This window comes from Ixodes scapularis, unplaced genomic scaffold, assembly GCF_016920785.2.
Source record: "Ixodes scapularis isolate PalLabHiFi unplaced genomic scaffold, ASM1692078v2 PGA_scaffold3__209_contigs__length_174095766, whole genome shotgun sequence".
Taxonomy (NCBI): Eukaryota; Metazoa; Arthropoda; class Arachnida; order Ixodida; family Ixodidae; genus Ixodes; species Ixodes scapularis.
This window is the reverse complement of record NW_024609868.1, coordinates 143,476,299-143,499,293: the sequence shown is the minus strand read 5'-3', so window position 1 is coordinate 143,499,293 and position 22,995 is coordinate 143,476,299. Positions and strand designations below refer to the sequence as shown.

The window sequence follows — 22,995 nt, the reverse complement described above, 5'->3', positions numbered from 1 at the left end:
CCGTTGCCTTTAATTAGCTTATGGATTTAAATAGAAACGCAAGGATGAAATAATACGCCAATTCGACGTCTAGCGTTTTCTTTTGTAATATTAAAGAAGTCGGCGAAATAAAACTTTTTTTTTTGCAAACAATAATTATCACCAGAAATTCGTGCATCCTATGCTTTCGCCATCTATTAGCGGGTTACGGCGGCGCTTCCATTGAAGCCCATGTAATTCAAACACAAATATGTCCATAACACAGAGAAAATTACGATTTGAACGATTCTCAATGTTACTACTCTATTACATCATATACCGCCCTTCTTGTGACTAACGTTCGAGATGAGGACCTGTAAACTGCAGGTTTCTCGGTCGAATAAACTGTTTGATGTATTGCCACTACGGATTGTATCTTAGTTTATCGAAGTGCACAGTTTATTTTTGTGTAAATGAAACTCGTTATAATTATTTAAATTAAATAGAATCTCTCGACGATACTATGGCGAATCCTCCAGTGTCTATGATGTGTATTACATCTGTAAAAATATATAAATATTTATTTCGGAAGTCACCTCTCAATTTTTTTAGGAACAGTGATGTTTAAACGAGCACATAAAAAAAACACAATATTTGCGATTACAGTACAATTGAAGAATCAATAATGTGCTGGGTAAATGTTTTTCTCAAACTTATTTTCTGGTGTTTCTGAGATCAATAGACCCTTTCCGAAATTCAGTCTGGCCACTTTGATCACTATCATCATCATCTGAAAAATGGCATACGTACCATACCAATGGCGGCACGTATGCCATTGGTATAGCATACGTGCCGCCATTCGTACGGGTTCATTGCCGCCATTCGTATGGCAAAAGTTAAACCGCCATCTGGTGGCTGAAATACGCACAATACGATGGATTCGTCTTCGTTTAGAGGTTTATATTATTTTCAGTATTCTGCTACTGACATCAACACACTAGCTAAAAAAAAACTCAGTTTCATTTTACAATCATTTCAAATTATAAAAAAGTTAGAAATATTTTTGCTGATTATTAAGGTTAAGTGATTATAAAAAAAACATATTGATTGTTAGGAATGGGTGCAGTGTGGTCAATAAACAACTTATGAGAGGATGATTGTTTTCCTGAACTTAACATTTACTTGTCCAAAAACATATTTAAGCACTCACTAAATGAATACACCACTCACCCATCACACAAAGAGAAGACATATTGGGAGAAAAACTTTTGAAATATCCGACTTGATATTACATTCGTCAAAGAGGGCGGAAGCCCAAAAGTTTGCAAATCGAACCAGCAGAGTGTAGGCGGCCTTTCATTTTATATTTCGTCATCAGTTGAGAAACGGGTTGATCCAAAAACGTAACCGAACAAGGCCCTTGTGCACGAAATTATAATAATGAACGAATGCCTGAAAACATTCGAACCAAATCGAGACAAGCATTCTTAAAAATGAATCGCTGTAGAGGATTTACCATAGCAGCAGTTTGTAGTCTAGGGCCCTACCATTTGTATTTCGTCACAATTTTTGTTCCCGGTCGAACTGAAAAAGTTCCTGGTCGAACTGAAAAAGGTTAACGAATGGGTAAAAACGGCTGAACCATCCCCACTTTGTGTTCGATTTTCTAAAAAGGTACTCCTTTGGAAGAATTTGCCACAGAAGGACGTGCTCCAAGGTTTTATATATTATATTCCGCCTTTAGTTGGAATCTGCGTTGTCGCCACCATTTTTTATGGTGAGGGAGGGGCAGGTGCCCGAATTTCAATATATGAACGAATGCATAAAACAGTCCAAGCCAATTCCCCTTTAATACCGGCTTTAGCATAAAGTATTATCTTGAAGTATTTGCCATAATACCAGGGTGTGATCGAGGTATCTGAATTCATATTTTGAATTAAGTTCGAAACTGGGTTGTCCACAAAAACGTTCCTGGCGAGGCGAGGGTGCCCAAAGTTCAAATTATGGACGAATGCGTAAAAACGGACTAAGTCCTCCCAACTGTGAGACTGGCTTTCTCAAAATGATTAAATTTTAAGTATGTGCCCTAATACCAGGATCTGGTTGAAGGCTCTACATTTTTTATTCCGCCTGTATTTCGGGAGTGGGTTGTCCTCAAAACGTTCCCAGGCAAGGAGAGAATGCCCAAATTCAAGACGAAAAAAAAGGGGGAATCGAACGAATTATCGCCACTTGGAGACGATGCTACAATTGGTATACGTTGATGTTTGATTATTTGGCATAATGCTTGCGGATGAGAAAAATTATCATCCGTGTTTTCGCACCGCCAGCCTTGCGCCTGCTGCACGAGTGCTAACTTTAGCGCACCACCTCGTCTCTGGTGTGCTGCAGTTGTTTCCAATATTTACTGATTTAGTACTTTTAAATGAAGCTTATGTGGTCTCTCATTTGAACCATGTTTATTTTTGCTGATTAAAAGTATTTAACACATTTGTTAGAGCGCAGCTCTTAGGCGCCCATTTCCGGCTTGAGAGTCGTCGGCGTCGCCGTCGGCGTAACCGCGCAGTGCATTATGGGACATTTCTCATCATAACGTCACACATGACGTCACGTGTGACTTCACAAGGCTCACCAGAGACGTCACTCGTGACGTCACCGTACGTTGTATTATGGCTAAATTCACCGCTAAATCTAGCAGAAAAACTTCGCCGCTAAATTTAGCGTAAAATTGTCCACGCTAAATTTAGCGGGAAAATTTCTCGCTAAACTTAGCGCCAAAACTTTCCCGCTAAATTTAGCGTAGACACTCTCCTGATAAATTTGGCGGCAAAATTTCCCCGCTAAATATAGCGGATAAATTTCCCACTAAATTTAGTGGGAAAATTTCGCCGCTAAATTTAGCGGAAACGTTTCCCGCTAAATATAGTGAAAAAATTCCCCACTAAATTTAGCGGAAAATTTTCCCCGCTACATTAGCGCAAAAATTCCCCGCTAAATTTACCGGGAAAATTTAGCGAACATTTCCCACTGAATGGGAGGCGAGCAGGAGAGGAGGAGGGGAGGGTACGGATGAGGAGGAGGCATACGCTCCTTTGCGTACCTACCCCTTCTCCTCCTCAGGAGCTGCGCTCTAATTCGGCTTTACAGTGGATTGTAAACCTTTAATTTTTTTTTTACTTTGTCAACTTATCACTACAAATAAGGGCTATAAAATGTCTCCCATGGCTTATAACGTATGTCATTACTCTTCATTAGTGTAGCCTTAACGAAAAAAAAATTCTAAAGCCAAAATATACAGCATATATTCATGATATAAATGTAATTATCGTAACAATTTAATTAATTTTGACGCAGTGTGAATGCCGCATAAGCGATATTTTCAATACTTGACGGTGACAGCGCAGGGAAAACCAATCTCACACCAGACACTCAGGAAGACAAGCACACGCGCTGAACTTACAACTCTTGTGTATTCGACTACTTCATTTTTCTCTTCAACGTCTGGGTTCACTCTTCAGAACGTGATAAGTAGAAGAAGTAGCACGAAATACAAGGAAAATTCTAAAGAGAAGGCAAAAGAACAGTAAAAGAGAAGAAAAATGAAGAAACGAAAAAGATATTTAAACGAAACCCTTTTATGAATCGTCCCCCTCCCTCATCGCTATCATTTAGATAGAAATTGGAGCTCTTTGGTCGACAGCGCTATGGAAGGACTACTTACACACTTGTGCTTCAGCTGTGCTATCCTTTCCGCTTTTATTATTTCTCTTGTCAATACGTTTCTACTCCTACCTATTACAGAACAATTTTCAAAATGTGCTACACAGACACAATCCCAAGTGTCCAGCTACGACTCGGTGGGTGTTGTAAAAATGCTCTCTTAAACGATCATTCAAACACCTTCCAGTCTGGCCGATATACTCTCTACCACATGAGAGTGGGACAGAATATACGACTCCTTCAGTACAATTTACAAAGCTTTTTTGGTGCTTTTTTGTACAACCAACTTCCCGGTGTGCCGATCCGTTTACCTTCCTGCACAGGCCTAGAGCCTTATTTGGTGCTGAAAAGGCAACATTAATGTTAATGCGTTTACCTATCTTTTTTAGACCGTGCGAAACTTTATGTATATATGGAACAACGGCCGTCCTTTTCTTTTCTGTATTGCGTTTAGGTCGTTCACCGCATCTTATTCTCTTTAATAAATCCTCTGCCACGGCTGTGAGTAATGCACTAGGATATCCTGTTGACTTTAACCTGGCAATTTGAGCATCAAAGCTAACCTTAAGTGAATGAATACAAGACTTATTGAGCGCATTGGTGAGACATAATTTAACAATGCCTCGCTTAACAAGCTTGGAGTGTGCTGACTGAAAATTAAGAAGAGGTTTCTTCCCTCTTGGTTTGTATACCAACATGCATGATGATCCGAAAAAATTAATCTGAGGTCCAAGAACCGCAAGGAACCTTTTGTGAGGAGCTCATGAGTGATTTTTAGTGGATCTATACAGGATTTAAAACAGGAAAGAACGTTAGAGACCAATATTTGAAAGTCATTAGCTGCACAATCTAGCACAATCAAAAAATCATCAACAAAGCGAAACACCTTCACAACAGTCGAAGCATCTAAGCTACGTGAAAGGATCCGGTCCCGATATGCGAGGTAAAGGTTACGCAAAACTGGTGGTATGCATGAACCAATGCATACCCCTGCTTTTTGGAGAAATGTGTTACCTTCCCAACACGCAAACGTAGATTTTAAATATACGGCGAGCAATTCAAGGAAACCACCTTGGGAAATTCCTGACGCGGTCTGAAAAGCAATAACACCAAAAGAGTCAATGCAGTCCTCCACACACTTCAACAGCTCATCCTGCGGCAGACGTTGAAGAGAAAAATGAAGGAGTCGAATACACAAGAGTTGTAAGTTCAGCGCGTGTGCTTGTCTTCCTGAGTGTGAGATTGGTTTTCCCTGCGCTGTCACCGTCAAGTATGGTTCACGAACTCGCCTAAGCATCCATCCTATCAAGATATTTTCAATATACGCCTTGAACACACGCCAGATTACAGCAGCCATTGCCGACCTTCTCTTGTCTTACCGAGCTACCGAACCACTGAAACGTGCGTTCACGATCCTCCAGAAATGCCAGTGCTGGGGGAAGGACACAATAGAATCTAAAATGGCCATAACCTTCCCTGCTATGGTAACAATGAAGGGAAGTACACGGAATAAGAGAAAACAAGGCCTGAAGGCCGGTTATCCCTTAGAAAAAAAAATGCATTGACTTTCAATTGAAAGTGTAAAGGACTCGCTCAATAGACCGAATTCAGTCTCAATTGAAACTTAATTGACTATTTCTATTGAGTCGTTATTGATTCGTCCCAGGGTATTGGCCACTGAGTCTTAATTGAATTTTTAGCAATTGCATTTCAATGGAAATTTGGCAATATTGTTTCAATAGAACTTTTGCTATTGAGTTTTAATAAAATTATTGCATTTGACTTTCAATTGAATTTTTTCAACGTGCTTCAATAGAATTTATTGCAACTGCGTTTAAAAAAGTTGCTCTGGTTGAGAATTTTTTTTCGTGTAATACTTTAAAGCATGCAACATGAAGGAGACAAAGCACATAGAGGAAACGAACACAAACATCGTAACTAAGCACTCACAACCCACTAATCGTACTCCCCTTGACTACCCCACCGCCTTATATACCTTATATAAGAAAGGTATTCATTTGGCCGGTGACCACCTCAGCATCTACTAAGGTTCCCAGTTTGCTATTTCCTCCTTGGAAGTCTCATGAATGATAAACAGTGTTTCGACGTCATTGGACTCTATCCCTTAATAAAAAAACATTGGTACAAGCAATAATCGTTTTGTGCACACGGGTGCAGTAATCCACAAACGATCAAACTCAATTGCACACCTAATGAGTAAATTCAATAGAATCGATATTTACTTTCTTATGACCAAACTCAATTGCATTCCTAATGAGCAAATTCGATAGGATCGATATTAAGTTTATTTTGACCAAGCTCAATTGCATTCCTAATGACTAAATTCAAAAGAATACATATTGCATTTCTAATGAGCAAACCCAATTTCATTCTTAATGAGCAATTTCAAAAGAATATATATTCAGACCTTAATGACCAAACTCAATTGCATTCATAATGAGTAAATTCGATAGAATCGATATTGAGTTTCTTATTACCAAACTCAATTGCATTCCTAATGAGTAAATTCGATAGAATCGATATTGAGTTTCTTATGACCAAACTCAATTGCATTCCTAATGAGTAAATTTTATAGAATTGATATTGAGTTTCTCATGACGAAACTCAATTGCATTCCTAATCAGTATATTTTATAGAATCGATATTGAGTTTCTTATTACCAAACTCAATTGCATTCCTAATGAGAAATTCAATAGGATCAATATTGAGTTTCTTATGACCAAACTCAAATGCATTCCTAATGAGTAAATTTTATAGAATCGATATTGAGTTTCTTATGACGAAACTCAATTGCCTTCCTAATGAGTAAATTTAATAGAATCGATATTGACTTTCTTATGATAAAACTCTATGGCATTCCTAATGAGTAAAATCATTAGAATTGATATTGATTTTCTAATGATCAAACTCAATTGCATTCCTAGTGAGTAAAGTCAACAGAATCGATATTGAGTTTCTTATCCGAGTTAGTTATCCCAGTTGGTTCTCAAAAGATTTAAAAAATGCATTACGAAAGAAACTGCACTATCATCGCGTATACAAGAAAACAGGGCTAAGTTTATGGTATCAAAAGTTCAGTATTCATCGTTGTCTCGTTAAGAAACTTTATGAGCAAGATAATCGTTTGCACTTAGATGGCGTCGAGCAAAGCCTTAGAAAAAATCCGAAAGAATTCTGGTGCTTTGCTAAGCAACACTTGCATGGAAGTAAAGAAAGTATTTGTCTTCGAGATAATAATGAGTACCACTGTTTGCCGGCTGATATCGCGAATAGTTTTGCTGACTTCTTTCGTTCGTGTTATTCCCCTCCTATGAGTAGTTCTTTTAGTGCCACTAATGCTGGTTGTAATGCTTTTTTGTCTTCGTTTACTGTTGGCGCAGAAGAGATCGTAGAAGCCGTGAAGGAACTGAAACCCAAATTATCGAGCGGTGTTGATGAAATACCTATGTTTATTATAAAAGGCTGCTGCTCTTTACTTGCCCCTGTTTTGATGCACACTTTTAATTTGTCTCTTGCACAAAGACACTTTCCCGAGCTTTGGAAAGTGTTTGTAGTTGTTCCTATTTTTAGAAATGGTGATTCGACATTGGTTAATAATCACCGTCTTGTGTCATTGTTATGTAGTTTTTGCAAAAGTTTTTGAAAAAGTAATATATAAACGTGTTTACTTTTGATATATGCATCTCAACACGGTTTTTTGAAGGGTAGCTCAGTTGAGTCAAATTTATGCTCGTTTTTAAGTTACTCTGCACCAGTGGTGTCAAGTAGGAGACAGGTAGATGCAATTTATTTGACATGTCGAAAGCGTTCGATTGTGTATGTCATAATTTACTGCTACAGAAGCCTGCCTTGCATGGTTTCAGCCTGCATCTTTGCGCGTGGTTTTCCACGTATCTCATTGGTCGTCGAACTCTGTTCGCATTTCTGATAGCTACTCTGACGAGTTTATTTCAAGTTCTGGTGTACCCCAGGGATCCATCCTGGAACCAATTTTATTCATTTTGTTCATAAATGATCTTTCTTCTCGTATTACACATGCAAAAATTCTTTTGTTTGCCGATGATGTTAAGCTTTTTATAAGTGTGAGGCCACTATCTGATTGCTCCCGTCTCCAGGCTGACATAGAACGTGTTTCTGAATGGTGCGCCAAAAACCGCTTGTCACTTAACCCCAAGAAAACTAAATCGATTGTGTTATCCAGAAAGCGTGACATACTTTATTTTTTATGTAATTTGGGAGGGGCCCCGATTCCTCGGGTTCCTTTTATCAAGGATCTTGGTGTATGCATCGATAGTTCACTATCCTTTAATAATCACGTGTCTATAACCGTTAATGCAGCACTGAGAGTGTTGGGAATGATTTCACGGTTGTGTCGCCAGTTTTCTACGCCCCGTTGTTTACTGCACTTGTTTAAAACATTAGTGAGGTCAAGATTAGAATTAGGCTCAATCATTTGGAATTCATTAACGTTATCTCAGGCTCTTTCAATAGAAAATATACAAAAACGGATGATTAGAATTGTGTGTGACCGTTATATTGGAAGGAAATATTTTTACCTTTATGAAACGTTACTTGTTCGATTTGCGTTGCACAAGCTTGCTGTGCGGAGGCAATACAGAGATTTTATATTTCTTCACAAAGTTGTACACGGAGCAGTGAATTCAATTAATCTGTTGCGTTTCATAGACTTTCATGTTCCATCAAGGGTCAGTAGGAATGTGCTAACCTTTTACCCATCTTGTATGCCATCTGTGTCTCCATTATCGAGAATCCAATTAGCATTTAATAAGACCCATCTTGACATTTTTCTTTGTTCAAACCAGTTTATGTTTTATGTGCGAAAGTGGATGTCCTTGAAACACCTATTGTAAGGCGGGTTCTGTATAGTCTTTCAGTTTCTGTTATCTGTTTATATTTTCATTGTGACAAGTATTTTAATGTTTGATATAGTGCTGTGTTTTAATTTTCTTTGTGTGCACCACATCATAGACTGTAAAGTTGTTTGTGGGCACGTAAAATAAAGATTTATTTATTTATTATTATTATGATCAGTCTCAATTGCATTCCTAATGAGTAAATTCAATAGAATCAAAATTGAGTTTCTAATGATCAAACTCATTAGACATTGAGTTTATATTGAGTTTCAATTGACTCTATAGGAACACAGTAGAAAGTCAATTGAAACTCATTGATCATTTTCGGAAGGGATGGCGGCGCCAATGCAGAGCTGCTTAAAAGCATCTATACTTCGTTTCAGCTTAAGTCCAGACGCAGCCGACGCTACGAGCTAATTGGAACAATTGGGCGGCGTCAAAAACACAAGTTACTGGGCCTCTTCTGTTTATTGTTTGTTCAAAGATGATAGAACACGTACAAACACATGACGAACACCATGAACGTGCGCCTTTGGCGCTCTCTGATTGGTCCGACCAGCTGGTAGCGTCGGCAATGTGTGGACTTAAAATGAAACGAAGCGTAGGCAATAATAGTGAGCTTTAGTATTGCGTACGCGAGCAAACGCTGCACCGCGCGCGCGGAGCCCAAACTGCGTTTTCCATTGGCTCATGGCGATGACGCGCATGCGCAGCGCGGAGCATGGAACGCTAACGCAAGCGCACAGCGCTTGAGTTGTCTCCTATACGCATTACTAAAACTCTCTGCTGCCAATCGCGAGGCAGAGTTGGCAACGCATGCTGCTGTCACGCAGAGCAATGGGGTTCGAATCCCGCTCACCTGTGATACTTCTTTTTATTAATTTTGTGCTCTTCTAACGGCGAATTCGGTTGGTCAATCGCCGGCGAGACTCGGCGGCACAGAGAACCAGAAACGCGCCGGCGGCACACCACGTGACCTTTCAGCACCCGAACATAAAACGCAAGGCGGTAGCAGTTTATTTTGCCGTTTACCCGCAAGACACCGCTAGTAACGTTTTGATTATTTGTTATGCTTATGCCTAGTTGACGCAAGTTATTACCAAATAGTGACACTAAGCCATAATAACATCCATTTACTCAGGTTGTCCATTTTGGGTTGGTTGCAACCATGTGTAGGAAAAACATGTATGTCGCCGAGTCAACGTTTGGATTAGTGTCTAGCTTGGATGAGAGATATGAATGAACCGTCACTCCTCAGGCGTATGATGTACTCAATTTTCGGCCTCGCCCCAGGAGCAGAAGAGATTAACTGAAGGCCGTTCCAAACAGAAGGTCCTCCTCGGCTTCGTCGCTATTAGTGTCGTGCGAGTCTTTAAAAAGTAACAAACTTGTTAGCCTTACAGCATCGGCGATGCGAAGTAGCGAAAGGCTGTCGCCGCCGTCACCCATGTCCTCAATGTTCCTTGTGGTATTGTCCCAACGTCTTGGATTACACTAAAATAGATAGGTGGGCTAGGCGGTATATGTTTCACTTGTAAAGCGCCTAAGAAACAAGGACACGAGGAAGACGAGACGGGACCAAGTTTTGGATTGACTCTAGTATTGGTTGTTGAAGTAACTACGGATCAGTTTCGTACTTTCGCTCATTGTTTTCTCACTGACCTCCTCTTCCATTTTGGAAATGACGACACCGGATACAGTCTGGCGCCCGCTCGCCCGGCCGCTCAGAACTCGGGCGGGAAAAGCGCAGGAAGGTTGCCGGTGCTTGCCGGTGCTTGCCGGAGAACCACCACCCGAACGGTGCACGCCTGATGGATGGAAGGATGGAAAGTAATGGCTATACCCTCTGTAACGGGCGGTAGCTTGCGCCACCTAGCCTGACATTTCGTGATCCCATTTTTTTAATTTGTATAAATTTTGCTCTAACACAGCCCCCCCCCCCCCTTTAAAGTGTTTCCATTGGCTATTTTTATCTGAAATTTTACCTCTACCTAGATCTTTTCCACTGATTTTCCAATCCCGTCTTAGTTACTGCAATTCTTTCCCTATCCATTCGTCCATCCATGTCGGCAAATCCCCAGTGCCCGCTCCAATTCCGTAGTCATTCGCCCAAGAGGGTGGGACGAAGCACCGTGCACCTTAAAATTGCATGTTCTATAGTTTCCCTTTCGCGGTTACATACGTCGCATAGAGTGCCGATTTCCTGGAATTTAGCCCTATATGTTTTCGTTCTTAGCACCATGTTCTAGCTTCAAACAGCAATAAGCCCCTCAATGAATTCTCATACAACTGTTTCTTCTTTATTTCTTGTTTTGGTGCCCTGTATAGTGTTAAAGCTGACTTCGCCTGCATTCTCTCTTGCCACAATTTGCGCCGAGTTACCTTTACTTCCTTTTCTACTGATATGCTCTAATCGGCCCCATCTCGTTGAATGTATTTATATCTCAGCTTGCGGGTTCGGTTTGTCCACTTAGTGTTTAAGCTTTTTATATATAGATACTTGTACACTTCCCTGCCACTGTCAATCCTCAATTTCAGCTAGTCTTTCTTCCAATTTTATTCTTCTGATCGCCTCTCTACTCTTGAAAGGTGCCCAACCCATATCCCCCTGTACTCCCTCATTTGGTGTATTCCTATGTGCACCCAACGCCAACATACCCACACTCCTTTTGGTGTATCTCTAAAATCCCTGGATTTTTGACTTCATACATGATACCGCATTCCCAAATGACAGTCCTGGCACCATGACTCCCTTCCATACACCCCTAACGACTTCATATCTATTATAGCTCCAGAGTACCCTATGTTTCATAATACCTGAATCACATTTCCCTTTCTTTATTACAACATATTCATGCACTTTTACAAAGTTTCTTTCCTCACCTAACCATACTCCCAGATATTTGTACTTTTCCACGTGTTCTATGAATGTATCCTGTATCTCCAAAGGTTCCCCTTTCCCGTCCTTGAAAACTATTATACCCGACTTGTCTCTACTGAAGTTTAGTCCTAAACTGACCTCTTCTCTGCTGCAAATCCTAATTGCTGTAATGTCTCACAACTTTCTGATACAGAGACAATGTCGGAAACTGCCAACTGTCTGATCTGTCGGATACGAGTACAATGCCAGAAACTGATCACGCAAACACTAATTGCGGTTTTTCGGAAAATAAGTGGCCAACGATTGGCCACCCGAATTCGCATTGTAAACCCTATTATCGGCTGTTATAGGGTGTTCTTGTTCAGAACATTCCTGAACGGGTCGCGTGTATGAAAGTAGCGATAACACGCTGCTTTGGCGTATGCACGGTGTGATCGGAGAAATAACGGACCTGCGGAGGCTAGCGGAGCAACGCTAGCGGAGCAACGTAGCGACGCATGCTAGCTTGCGTCTCTCGAAAACCCCGCCGTATGTGCCCGCTTGGAAATTGGCTGGTCCGTGGAGGATGAAGTCCTGCTCTTCCGAGAAGTAACCGTGGGCAGTTTATTCCAGGACTGCGACAGATGAAAATTTATAACTGGCATGCTATGTACGACCACTTTCGTAGTGTTACTTGCTTTACGAGAAGTAGGGCGGACTCGAAAAGAATCGTCGGGCTCTTCGAAGCTTTTAGCGTGATCACGTATACTGCCAAGATCGTTGCTCTATTCGTGTTGACCTGCCTCTACGTCTCAACACCCGCCACCTCCGCGAGAAAAGTGTGCCCGTGAAATAAAGCGTACGTACCTTTCAACCAAAGATAATCCGTGCTGCCTTTATTTCAGTTCTACTTAAAACAGAACGACATACTCAGTCGACAAAAACGAGCACTGCATGCCTTGCGTCGAGCGACTGCGCTCGACACACGTTGTGGTTCGTCCGCATCGAAATCAGGACCGGCTTGCAGGAAACACGGAATTTTCGAACACCACAGCCCCGCGCAAGGAATGAGACTGAAGCGACGATTCGGCGAACGAACGAAGGAACGGATCCCGAAAGCGAAATCAACGAATAATCATTAATCGGGAAGAGTGTAGTTGAAAGAAAGGGCCGTACACACATTCCATTCAGGTTGCGGGGCGAAGTAGGGAAGGGAGGACACACCCCCGGTCTTGAAGGAACAGATGATTCACACCAGCCGACGATTCACCTCTACTTTTTTTTTTAAATTTGTGCTGCTCCTCTCTTGCTCTTGCTTACTATATGTCAAGTAGCCCACTCGCGAAAAGAAAAATCATCGTAATCTTGTATTTCTTTATGCAGTTGACTCAGTCCATTATCGCGCGGTTCCTTTCGTTTCGCGAAACGAGCGGGGTTGTACACGACGCAACCAACACGGCGTCTACAACGTGGATCTCAAGCCTCCTCGTCGCAAATGTACTGTACGTAGTTATGAAATAGCCTAAGATGAACGTGCTTACTTGATAATAAATTAACATTATTTTTAGACAGTGACGTGAATAGAAGAATATGAGCAATTGCTATACAAACCAATATTCTATTTTAGTTTTAATGTCCGAAAGTGTCGCTAGTGGCGTTGCGTTAGCATTCGTAACGCTGTAATCTGCAACCGGTTGCAAACGCTGTACTAAAACATGAAAACGCGGCTCTGCTACGGTACATATCGCGGAGATCACAGCGAGTTGCGTGTAGATTGCAGGAGTGACTAAACGATCTACTAAAACTCTCAACAAGTGCTTTTTAGCTGTCAAACTTGAACAACGTGAGGATTTAAAGCTTTTACATTGTATCACAAAAGACAGTCGCATTTTAGTTGTAGAATACGATGCGAAAGGCATGGTCCGTGTGTCCTTATCAGTCCCTGCCACTGATCTCTACTATAGGGGGCTGGATGGCGCTTAGCTGCTCTCCGAGCCTGGCGCAAGTGAAGCCACCGGAAGTTCGATGCTTGTCCCGGAAGTCGGGTGTGCGCTGGGCTTCCTAGTGCATTCGGTCGATATTTTGGACCATGCTTTTTTGTGTCTTTGATTGGGTTTTAATACTCCCGTTCTGGATTAAATCCCGAGGATGAGGTATTTGAATTTGGGACATATTCACAACTTCATCAACTAGGATCTCAAAATGTTTACATTGAATGGCTTCCCATGACACTTCTCGGGTCCGCATGCGCTCTTACTGCGCAACAAGCAGGCTGTCTTCAGGGAACAAGCGAAAGTCCAGGGCCTTCGAAGCTTTTCGAACCAGTACTCGGAAGGGTTACAAAGCCTGCCAAGCGCTCACTTCCGGGACAAGCCGCTCACTTCCGGTGGCTTCATACCTGTTTGCTCAATGCGCCATCCAGCCCCCTCTAGTGGAGATCAGTGGTCCCTGCACTTACTTTTTTTCAGGAAAAAGGCTTCAGGTATAAAATTAGAACAATATTCAATTTCTGTAAAACCGGCGACAAGGCATCTACAAAGATCTGTACTCTGCTATTGCAGCGAATCTTGTTAAAACCAGTTATACAGTTTGGTTGAAAAATCTATTAAAATATTTGTGCAATAATTAAAATTATTTATTACCCCACCAAAACTGAAAGTAGCGCGCACTGGCGCTGAACATTTCAATGAAACAATAGCCTGGCTGCAATATTCAGCACCAGTGTACTGCGATTCAAGACTGCATTGTCAACACCCCCAAGTCGGATTCAAAAATAAGACTGCCATATATAGGGATAGTGCAAACTTAGCATACGTAGAGAAGGCCGGGAGTCCGGTGTCGCTGCGTTGTTGCTGTTGTTTGGCTGTTTTTCTGCTTGTGTTCAGTACACTTCGCGCGTTCACTGCTTTATGTGCATTTGCTATATAGCGTTATAAAGTCGGGGGAAATCGGAAGAAAAAGACATTGGCACTTCTCCGACATTTATCTTCTTTTACAGCGGAGCTTATTAAGGGCTGGTTTCCCTAAAATCGTGGCCCTCGCAGAGAAATGTCGACACAGAACTCTGGTTCCTGCCGTCGCTCATAGATGGCGGTAGCTGTCCAGAGTGCTGTGTTTGCCGGTTGTCCGCTTGCCGCCGTCGCTCAAGGAGTGCGGCATTTTTCGGAGGGAAAAGAGCGGAAAAGGAAAGAGCGGCGATGTGCGCAGCAGTGTTTTGGAATGGGCACCCCCATTCCATTCCAATTCCATTCCGGGGAATTAGAGTTTTCGATAATTCAAATCCTTTCAACTCCTAGGAATGGAGACACTGAGCCCATTCCCACTCCTGGAATGGCTCAATCGTTCCATTCCATTCCTTTAATTCCCAAACGTAAAAATTGGCACTTGACAGCTACATTTTGTTGCCGGCATAAGCAGCATAATGCTGACATTTTTAAATGCAGAGCCAATTGCAAAAAAAAAGCTAAATTCTTCAAAAACGCGCTGATTTTTACTAAGCGGACCGCTGGTGGCAGGAAGTGTTTATTTACAGTGTACTGCAAACATCGAGAAAGCCCCTTGATATGTCGATGCTTGTTTAAGACATCGGTCTCGCGACCACGTGGCTCAGAACAAACAGCAAAACTTAAATCCACTCATTTTCTTTTCTTCTTTATTAACTTTTTTTTTTGCATTTGACCTTTAAGATATACGCGCCCAGCGTGTTTGTCTGATAAGACCATAAAGATATTCAGTTCGTGCGTGGCGCAGAAATAAGCTATATTACTGTATTCTTAGAATACAGCAACACGGCTAGTACACTGCTGGAAGCGACTCCATGCACAGCGGCAAGAACACATCCTCTGACAAAATGCAACCTCTGAGGCGCAGCACGAGGGACCGTCTAGACCATGTCACGAAACCTGTTTTAAAACGCATAAGTTCACGCTTGCTTTACGAATTTCGATATTTCTTATCATATTCAATTCAATTTTTGGCTGGTTCGCCTGCCCTTTTCCACCCTTCGCATACTCATTCTCGTGTTTCCTCTTCAGATGGCGAATAAAGTTCGATGATATACGCCGACTGCACCGTGTATAGTTTCGTTGCACAACTTTCAGCGTGCAGCTTGATTATTTTCTTCGCGACTAATGTTGAAAAATGTCTCCTACGACGCCATGATTCGATCTGTATTTATCTTGTCTTCTCGTCCGAATTGTGATCTTCCTCTTCGCGCTGATCGAGTGGCGGGTTCAGGCAGCAGACGGTACCAACCGATTCATTCTTCTACCTCGGTGTCGATTGTTCTCGTTGTGGCGACGGGTCGGGAAGTCAGCATTGACAAAGCTCTTCACATCAAGATACAATTAACGGGGTAATACCGCACCGTTCGAATTGACATTCACCGTGTTTCCTCAACAACACCGTCCAACTGACTTCTCACCGCCTCAAACAGGATCCAGGACAAGGAGCACGAATGCAGACCGGACAGCCGAGACGCGTGGAAGCCAAAACCTCAGTGGCAGCTAGCACCCAGCTCTCCTTCTCAGTTGCCCTCACAGCAACAGTCGCGCCTCGTCTGGCGCGGGACAATCTTTCTGCAGGTCTAGTCAGTTCGGTCACACCAAGAGCGGTGACGATAGCCTACTTCACCTTACGATGGACCTCAACAGACAGCACGAGAGCCATCGAAACCAATCCAGTGCTTTCTGAGTGTCGCGTGACCCTGCAGTCCCGCTCACGGTGCTGGATTGCCTAGGGTAAGTCGTAGCGTCCACAGCGGTCCATCGCAAGGTGAAACGAAGCATGCAGAGACTAAAGTCAAAGGAAATGAGCGGGAATCCGCTAGCTTGCTTGTAACCCCAACCCACTAAAACATATAACAAAGAAAACAAGCATCGGAACAAAAACCAAGTGATAGGCGGACTTACACTACAAATGCAGTATAAAAAAACAAGCCTCGGAGCTAAGTGCACGAGGAGAAGAGGGAAGTGAATCTCGCTTTGTTTTAATGCCGAAGCAAACCCACATTTCGCACTTCAAAGGAGTGCGCACGAATGAACGTAGAAGGCAGCAGGGTTGGCTGCCTGCTAAACAACGCGCCTCGAACTATAAGAAAACAATACCTGATCATCTTTCGACAGCGCTTGAGTCAACGAGTTTTTTTTTTTTTTTTGAATAGAATAGAATAGTTTATTCCAGTTTTCTTTCAAATACATTTTCCAGAATCGTCTCACTTAAGCACATGTGTGCTTGTGGGTGAAAACGGGCAGTCCAACTCTACAAGTCTCCCCCCCCCCCCCCCCCCCCCCAAACGCATTACTACAGAAAAAAAAGGGAAACAACAAGAATAAAACAAAAACTAAAATTCAAGAACCCGTGGTGTGCCGTACTGTGGCTCAATCATCATGAACACTTCGCGGATTGAACTATTGCGTCGTGCAATCATATCCGTTATATTCATCCCGCGTAAAAAGAAGAAACACCGCATGCAGCAGTAACCAAAAACGACAAGTAACGCTCAACGCGGAAAATGTTTATCCGAGCGAAAAAAAAATTATGAAAAATATATACATATGTAAAAAAGATACCGTAGGCGTTGCTCGTGAAGTCCGATAATGAAAGGCAAAAGCAACAAGAAAACATTCGAAACTAAATGTTCAACAGCAAAGTCATTAAAACAAAAACCAACACAAGCAGCGGCCATGAATCAGTAATGAGAAAAAAAAAGGAGCGACAAAATTGTTTGACATGAGAGACAAGGCGAGATTATGAATAAAATACAAGGGCACACTTCCAAAATCAAATCGAGCTGCTTTGACACCATTTCAATATTTCTTTTTTCACAGTACGTAACTGTGAAAAAAGAAACATTGAAATGGTTATCAGTTATCAGAGCTCTGCGAGTTATGAGTCGCTTCCGCTCCCAGATTTCAGTCTGTGCGCGCGTGTGCATTCTACAAACCGTCGCAACAACAACAAAAAAAGCATGACCAGAAGGACGATGAGGAGTTGTGCATGGCGGTTTCTTTCTTTGCCGCTCCCTTTCATTTTGCTTAGTGCTTGGTTTCTTGTTTCACACTCGTGTAACGCCATCGAAACCCGACGCCTGCGCGTCCGTGAAAGGCGCCACGTTAACCCCCTTTCCCTCTTTGCTCTTTGCTTTGACGCTTGTTTTTTTGTATTGCATTTTTTTTTTGGCGTATAAGTCTGTTAGGGCTCCACGCGGGCTAGCAGTTTCCCGCTCATTTTATCTCTGAGCAACTGACTCGCTCACTGGCTCGGCTTAGCTGACAGCAAACACACAAAAAAAAAAAAAAAAAAAAAAAAGAACCGCGCTTATTTCATTCTCATTCCATTCCGGGCAAAAGGCACCTAATTCCATTCCCATTCCATTCTCCTCAACGTTGCCGCCATTCCATTCCCATTCCATTCCGGGGTCGTGAAAATGCGGAATGATTCCGGGAATCATTCCAACTCCGGAGTGGCAACTCCGCAACACTGGTGCGCAGCAGCGCGAATGGTTTCGCAACCGTTGCGAGGCCTCTATCGCCTAAAGTGCGACTGCGTCAGGCGATACAGATTCCCTTGTGAAAGAAGAGCAAATCGCTCGCCTGGAAAGCCACCGCCGAGAACAGAAGCTACAGCTCCGCTGCTCTTCCTTCTTTACCAATGTGGTAAGGCTAAAAGATATTTTTTCCCCTTATGACTGTCATTTGGTGTAAGTTATATCAATTACACGCGTAAAGAAAGATTTTTCCATTAGGAGGAAAAAGCTTGCAATGCTTGCAACGCTGCTCCCCTTCTTAGGGGAGCAACGTTTTCTCCACGAGCAAACATACGTGGCAACTTTACTCGCTTCTTAGGGGAACAAAATATCTTCCCTGTTTTGTAAGAGCAACTTTCCTCACCTTCTAAAGGAACACAAGGGCCACATAAGTTCCTCCTTTAAGGGAGGAAATACAACTCCCATTTTAGAGTTCGTTTTATACCGTGTACTCGCTCACAGCTCGGTTCGCTCTGAAGGTACTCAGCTATATAGCATTTCAAGAAAACCATAATAAAGTTCCAGCCCACTATGTTTGCATAAACTCTTCAAGTTAAGTACAATGTAGGAACTACATCCACCAGACTTTGCAATATACACGAACTAAACCCTGCTACGTCACGCCGCCATGGGGGCGCGTCGGGCGCACTTCCGGTCTGGGGCTGTGGGCGGAAGTAACTGCGCGAGACATGCATTCCTGGGTTCGTTTAGAAGAAACCAGACAAGAAACCTGCCTTCTCGTCTGAACGCCGCGACGGGCGCCGTACCAAAAGAGTCTGGAAAAGTTTGAAGATCAGTTTTAATGTGTCTTTGGCCTCCTCCGTTTGCCCGAGAACGTGGATAGTAGCCGTGAAAAGGGCAAACCATACGCTGCCGAACTACGATTGCTTGTGTGGGAAAAACGTTGGGTTGAATTCACGAACACTTGTACTTGTCAGATTTATTTGGTTATTTCCAACATGAATGAAGGAAAACCGCCAAGTTGTCCGGACCCTCCGGACCGGTTCAGTGCGTCCTCAAATATAAACGGCCTCCTAATCGGTAGAAATGTCGTCTGCTCTTTCAAACCTGTTTGCTTTTTGTCGTCTGCTCGTTCAAACAAAAGTAGCTTGTAGATGAAATGTTGACCCGGTGATTGCGATAAGAAGTAATTTCAGGCCTCAAAAGACTTTTAAGTAGGCTCGGTGTAAATAGTTGATACAAGGTGTTGATTAATGGTACCAGTGGCCATCACCGACTTGTTACGCCTGATTCATTTGGTCCGTTTCCGCTTCTGATTTTCAGTATTGACGTCGATCATTGCAGCTACCATCTACACTTCTGCATAACGAGCGACGTCGCCACCGAAAATAGCCAGAAGAATCTTATCATGGTTTTGGCGTCCATTCTGTGGCGTTCACGCGAATGAATCGCTGCACGTCAGGATATTTACGCAAAGTTTTTCGGCGTAACGAGCCTTGGTAATTTCGCTCAGGTGATTGAAGTGGTAAAACATATGAGGACGTGGAATCGACGATTCTGACACGAAAGAAAACACGGAGACTCACAAAGACGCCGACAACGTGACATTACAATGGTTGGTTGACGCTGGACGCTGTGCTTCTTGCCCACACTACATTCCGCATGCGTTCGAACTGTCGTCTGCTTGTCTGCTTTTTGCAGAGTGCTCGTTCGAACGACAGCGCCCCGTAGGCCATATGTTGAGCCGGTAATTGCGATACGAAGAAAGTGCAGGCCTCAAAAAAGTTTTAAGTTTGAAGGTGGGTTGGGGTTAGTAGGCTCAGTGTAAACAGTAGATACAAGGAGATGTTGATTAATGTTACCAGTGGCCAACACCAACTTGTAATGCGCATTTCCGCTCGCGATTTTCAGTATCGATGTCGATCATCTCCGGTACGGTCCATGGTTTCGCAGTCCGAGCGACGTCGCGAATGAAAATAGCGAGTAGAATCTCATCGTGCGAGTGCAGGCTTTAGTGACCATCCTGCGGCGTCCACGCGGAATGAATCGCCGCACGTCAGATTATTCACGCGAATATTTGCGGTGTAACGAGCCTCGTTAATTTTGTTGAAGCCCCTCAAGTAGTCAGACATTGTTAGGACGACGTAGAATCAACATTTTTAACGCGAAAAAGAGCCCAGGGACTCACATGGCGCCGACAACATCGCCTTCCAATGGCTTGTTTCTGGGAGTCGGCAAGCTTCGTTTCCATACTCTATCGCAGATGCGCGGCGCCGGTGGCGCCCGCTTAGCAAGCTCAGGTTGGTTTGTAAACATGGGTTGGTTTATAGCAGGGGTCTCAAACACGAGGCCCGCTGGCCGCATACGGCCCGCGACTCACTAGAACGCGGCCCGCAGGAATCCCGCGGCTGCGAGCCCCCTTCTCGTCTTCAAGTACTGCAAATGACTTGTACCTTGAAAGTCTAATATTGTTGCTCTATTTCCTGTAAGTCAGTGTTTAGTTTTCAGCTTTCTTCCCACCTTTTTTTATTTCAGTCGCCTGTGAGACGATCTTTCTACTAGCCTACAAGCGCGGGCTTCTTGCTCAAAGACACACCTCGGATGAAAAAGCTTTTACACAGCAGGAGTAACTCTCAAAGCTTATGAGCTTGCGCGTCTCACCTTCACTTGTGCATGTTGTAAGTTAAAATAATGAATAGGCGGCCGGAAAATAACACACAAATGCGAGAAATAATTATAATAATGCTCCTATAAAAATCGCTAGGATAGTAAAAGCAATCGCATAAAGAACACTAATTTTTTTTTCATAATGTTGAGTTTGTCTAATTTACGGGTGAGTCGAACGATAGGGCAACGACGGTATGTCACCTAGTTCAAGCGGCGCCATTTTACATTTTCTCGCCCCGTCAGGTATTTCTCCAAAGTAGTCACATAAACTATTCAAATCTAAAGATGTCGTTGTTAGAAACGGCAATTTTACAAGCAGCATACAGTACGAGGTCAATATTTTATGATTTCTGGTAGAGAAAGCTGCTCTACAACGTGGACCTCCAGAGTTATTTTTCTTTGCCGTAAAATATCCCCCCCCCCCCCCCCCCCCCCCCTCCCCTTACTTTTGCCCTTGACCTTTCGAGATTCAGACTTTCGGCCTCCAAGTTCCAATGAGTTGGAGACGCCCATAACCACATTTGCGTTTCTACGCGTTTTAATATGGAATGGCGTCCTTGAGGCGGAAAGCGGTTGCTGGAGGAACAAAGCGCGTCTTCGCGGAACGCCCCGCAGCGCGACTTACAAAGCGGCTGCGCTTATCGAGCGATGCGGAGACCTATCAGAAACCAAGAAAAGAAAGGGCGGGTCACGTGCTGGCCCGCGCCCGTCAGCGACGTCGTGCATCCGGTTCTCCGTTGGGAGATGGATCCAGTTTTGGCATGTTTGGGAAAGGGAGGGGGTAATACGGGATGGGTCTATCCCGAGGCGACGATGGTTCAAGATGGAGAGGACTCGCGGATGTCATCGGGATCTCCTCTAAAGACCAGCCACGTCCACGGTGTGGCCGGGTGGCGCCATAATTCTGTGAATTTTGCCTCCTATTGGTGAGCCGACAGTCATGGTAGTGGGTCCTAACTAATCACTGACTGCGGTCATATGCTCTCCTCAACGTTCTGCAACCACTTACCTCTACGGAACGCACCGCGCTCGAACGCAAATGTGTTTATGGACTTTAAAAGTTTCAGATGGGATAGCGATAATATGCTGCCGAGAACTAACGTCTAACAATCAATTTCAGTGAACTGTTGACAATAATTGAAAACAAAAGTCGGTGATTATTATTTCAAAGAACCAATGAAGTTTGGGTGGCAAGCGTTCATATATTATAAGAAAAATTCTCAAGCGGGCTGAAGATGACATGTCATTGAAAGGCTCTAAAACATCATATCGTGACTGCAGAAAAACATAATTGTATATGTACTCACATTGTGCTTGTAGAAGCGCGAAAATTGCCCAAACTAGCTTCATCGCAGTCTGTTGAGGATCTCTAAATGAGAGTACCACTGTTCTCAGGCATTTATATCGGAGGGGTACTAAATATGAAACTAGTTGGATGGGGTGAGTGCAGACGTGATACTTATCTTAGAGGACGATAAGCATAAGTAAGAAACATTTGGTAGCAGTGGTGTAAAGGTTTTTGTAGAATAATATTTTGGAGGACTCACGTTGCGCAGAAGTTTCGCGTTTAAATCTGCAGCGAATACTGCTCATCATAAAGCGGAACTAAATTTGACATATCTGTGAGGAGTCGGCTAGCAGGAACAGAGCAGCAGCGATAATGATGTCTGTCGCGCGCTTGCCCATTCGTGATGCAAGAACAGCGACAAGATTGATAAAACTTGAGTTGTGCTGTTGCTTAAGACGTGCAGTTACGCTTATTGATCCTAAACTTGACCTAGTGAGTATTTCATGGTGTTCGTGGAAGGATATCATGAACGTACTAAAACTAAACGAGGGACAAAGCGTGCCGAGACTGTTGAATGTAGGGACCCAGGCTCGTTGACAGATATTCATCCTACTTAAAAGCCCGAATCAGCGATCAATTTATCTAACCCACGCACGTGCACATCCAAAGACTCAATGCCGACTTGTGCTCGTTACATGTAAATCAACATCAATTGTAAATGCAACTGACTGGGCTTTAAATGCAATGACCCAGAGTTCCTAATTTTCCACGGAGCCTAGTTTTGGGTCAGAAGTTGTTCTTTGTGTTTCAATTTAGGGCCCTAAAAGCACCTGCCCGCCCCCCCCCCCCCCAACCCCCCCCGCCCCCTTGAAAAAAAAAAGAAAAATAAATGTATAATTTTCTTTGGTATTGTTTGTCCAAAAAAATTTTTTTAACCTAAATTAAAAAAAAAGAAGTGCAAGCGTTAGGCTTGATTTCCGCGGTGTTTGTTTTTCACTTGTCTTGTTTGTGGCTGACTTACCGAGGAAATACAGTAAAGTATATTTCACCTCTGATTGATTAATTATGAACTAGCTACACTTAGGCCTAAATCGCAAAACCAGCGCGAACATTTGACTTC

At 43.0% G+C, this 22,995-nt stretch overlaps 1 protein-coding gene across 1 annotated transcript in view; it reads right to left on the bottom strand.

Moving 5' to 3' along the window:
* Positions 1-21,937, bottom strand: part of LOC8032339 — a 92,469-nt gene extending 70,532 nt beyond the window's left edge. Inside the window, exon 1 of the mRNA XM_029985486.2 lies at positions 21,895-21,937. Within this exon, the coding sequence (XP_029841346.2) occupies positions 21,895-21,937 (43 nt within the window). The remainder of the gene's footprint in view (positions 1-21,894) is intronic.
* Positions 21,938-22,995: the final 1,058 nt, after the last annotated feature.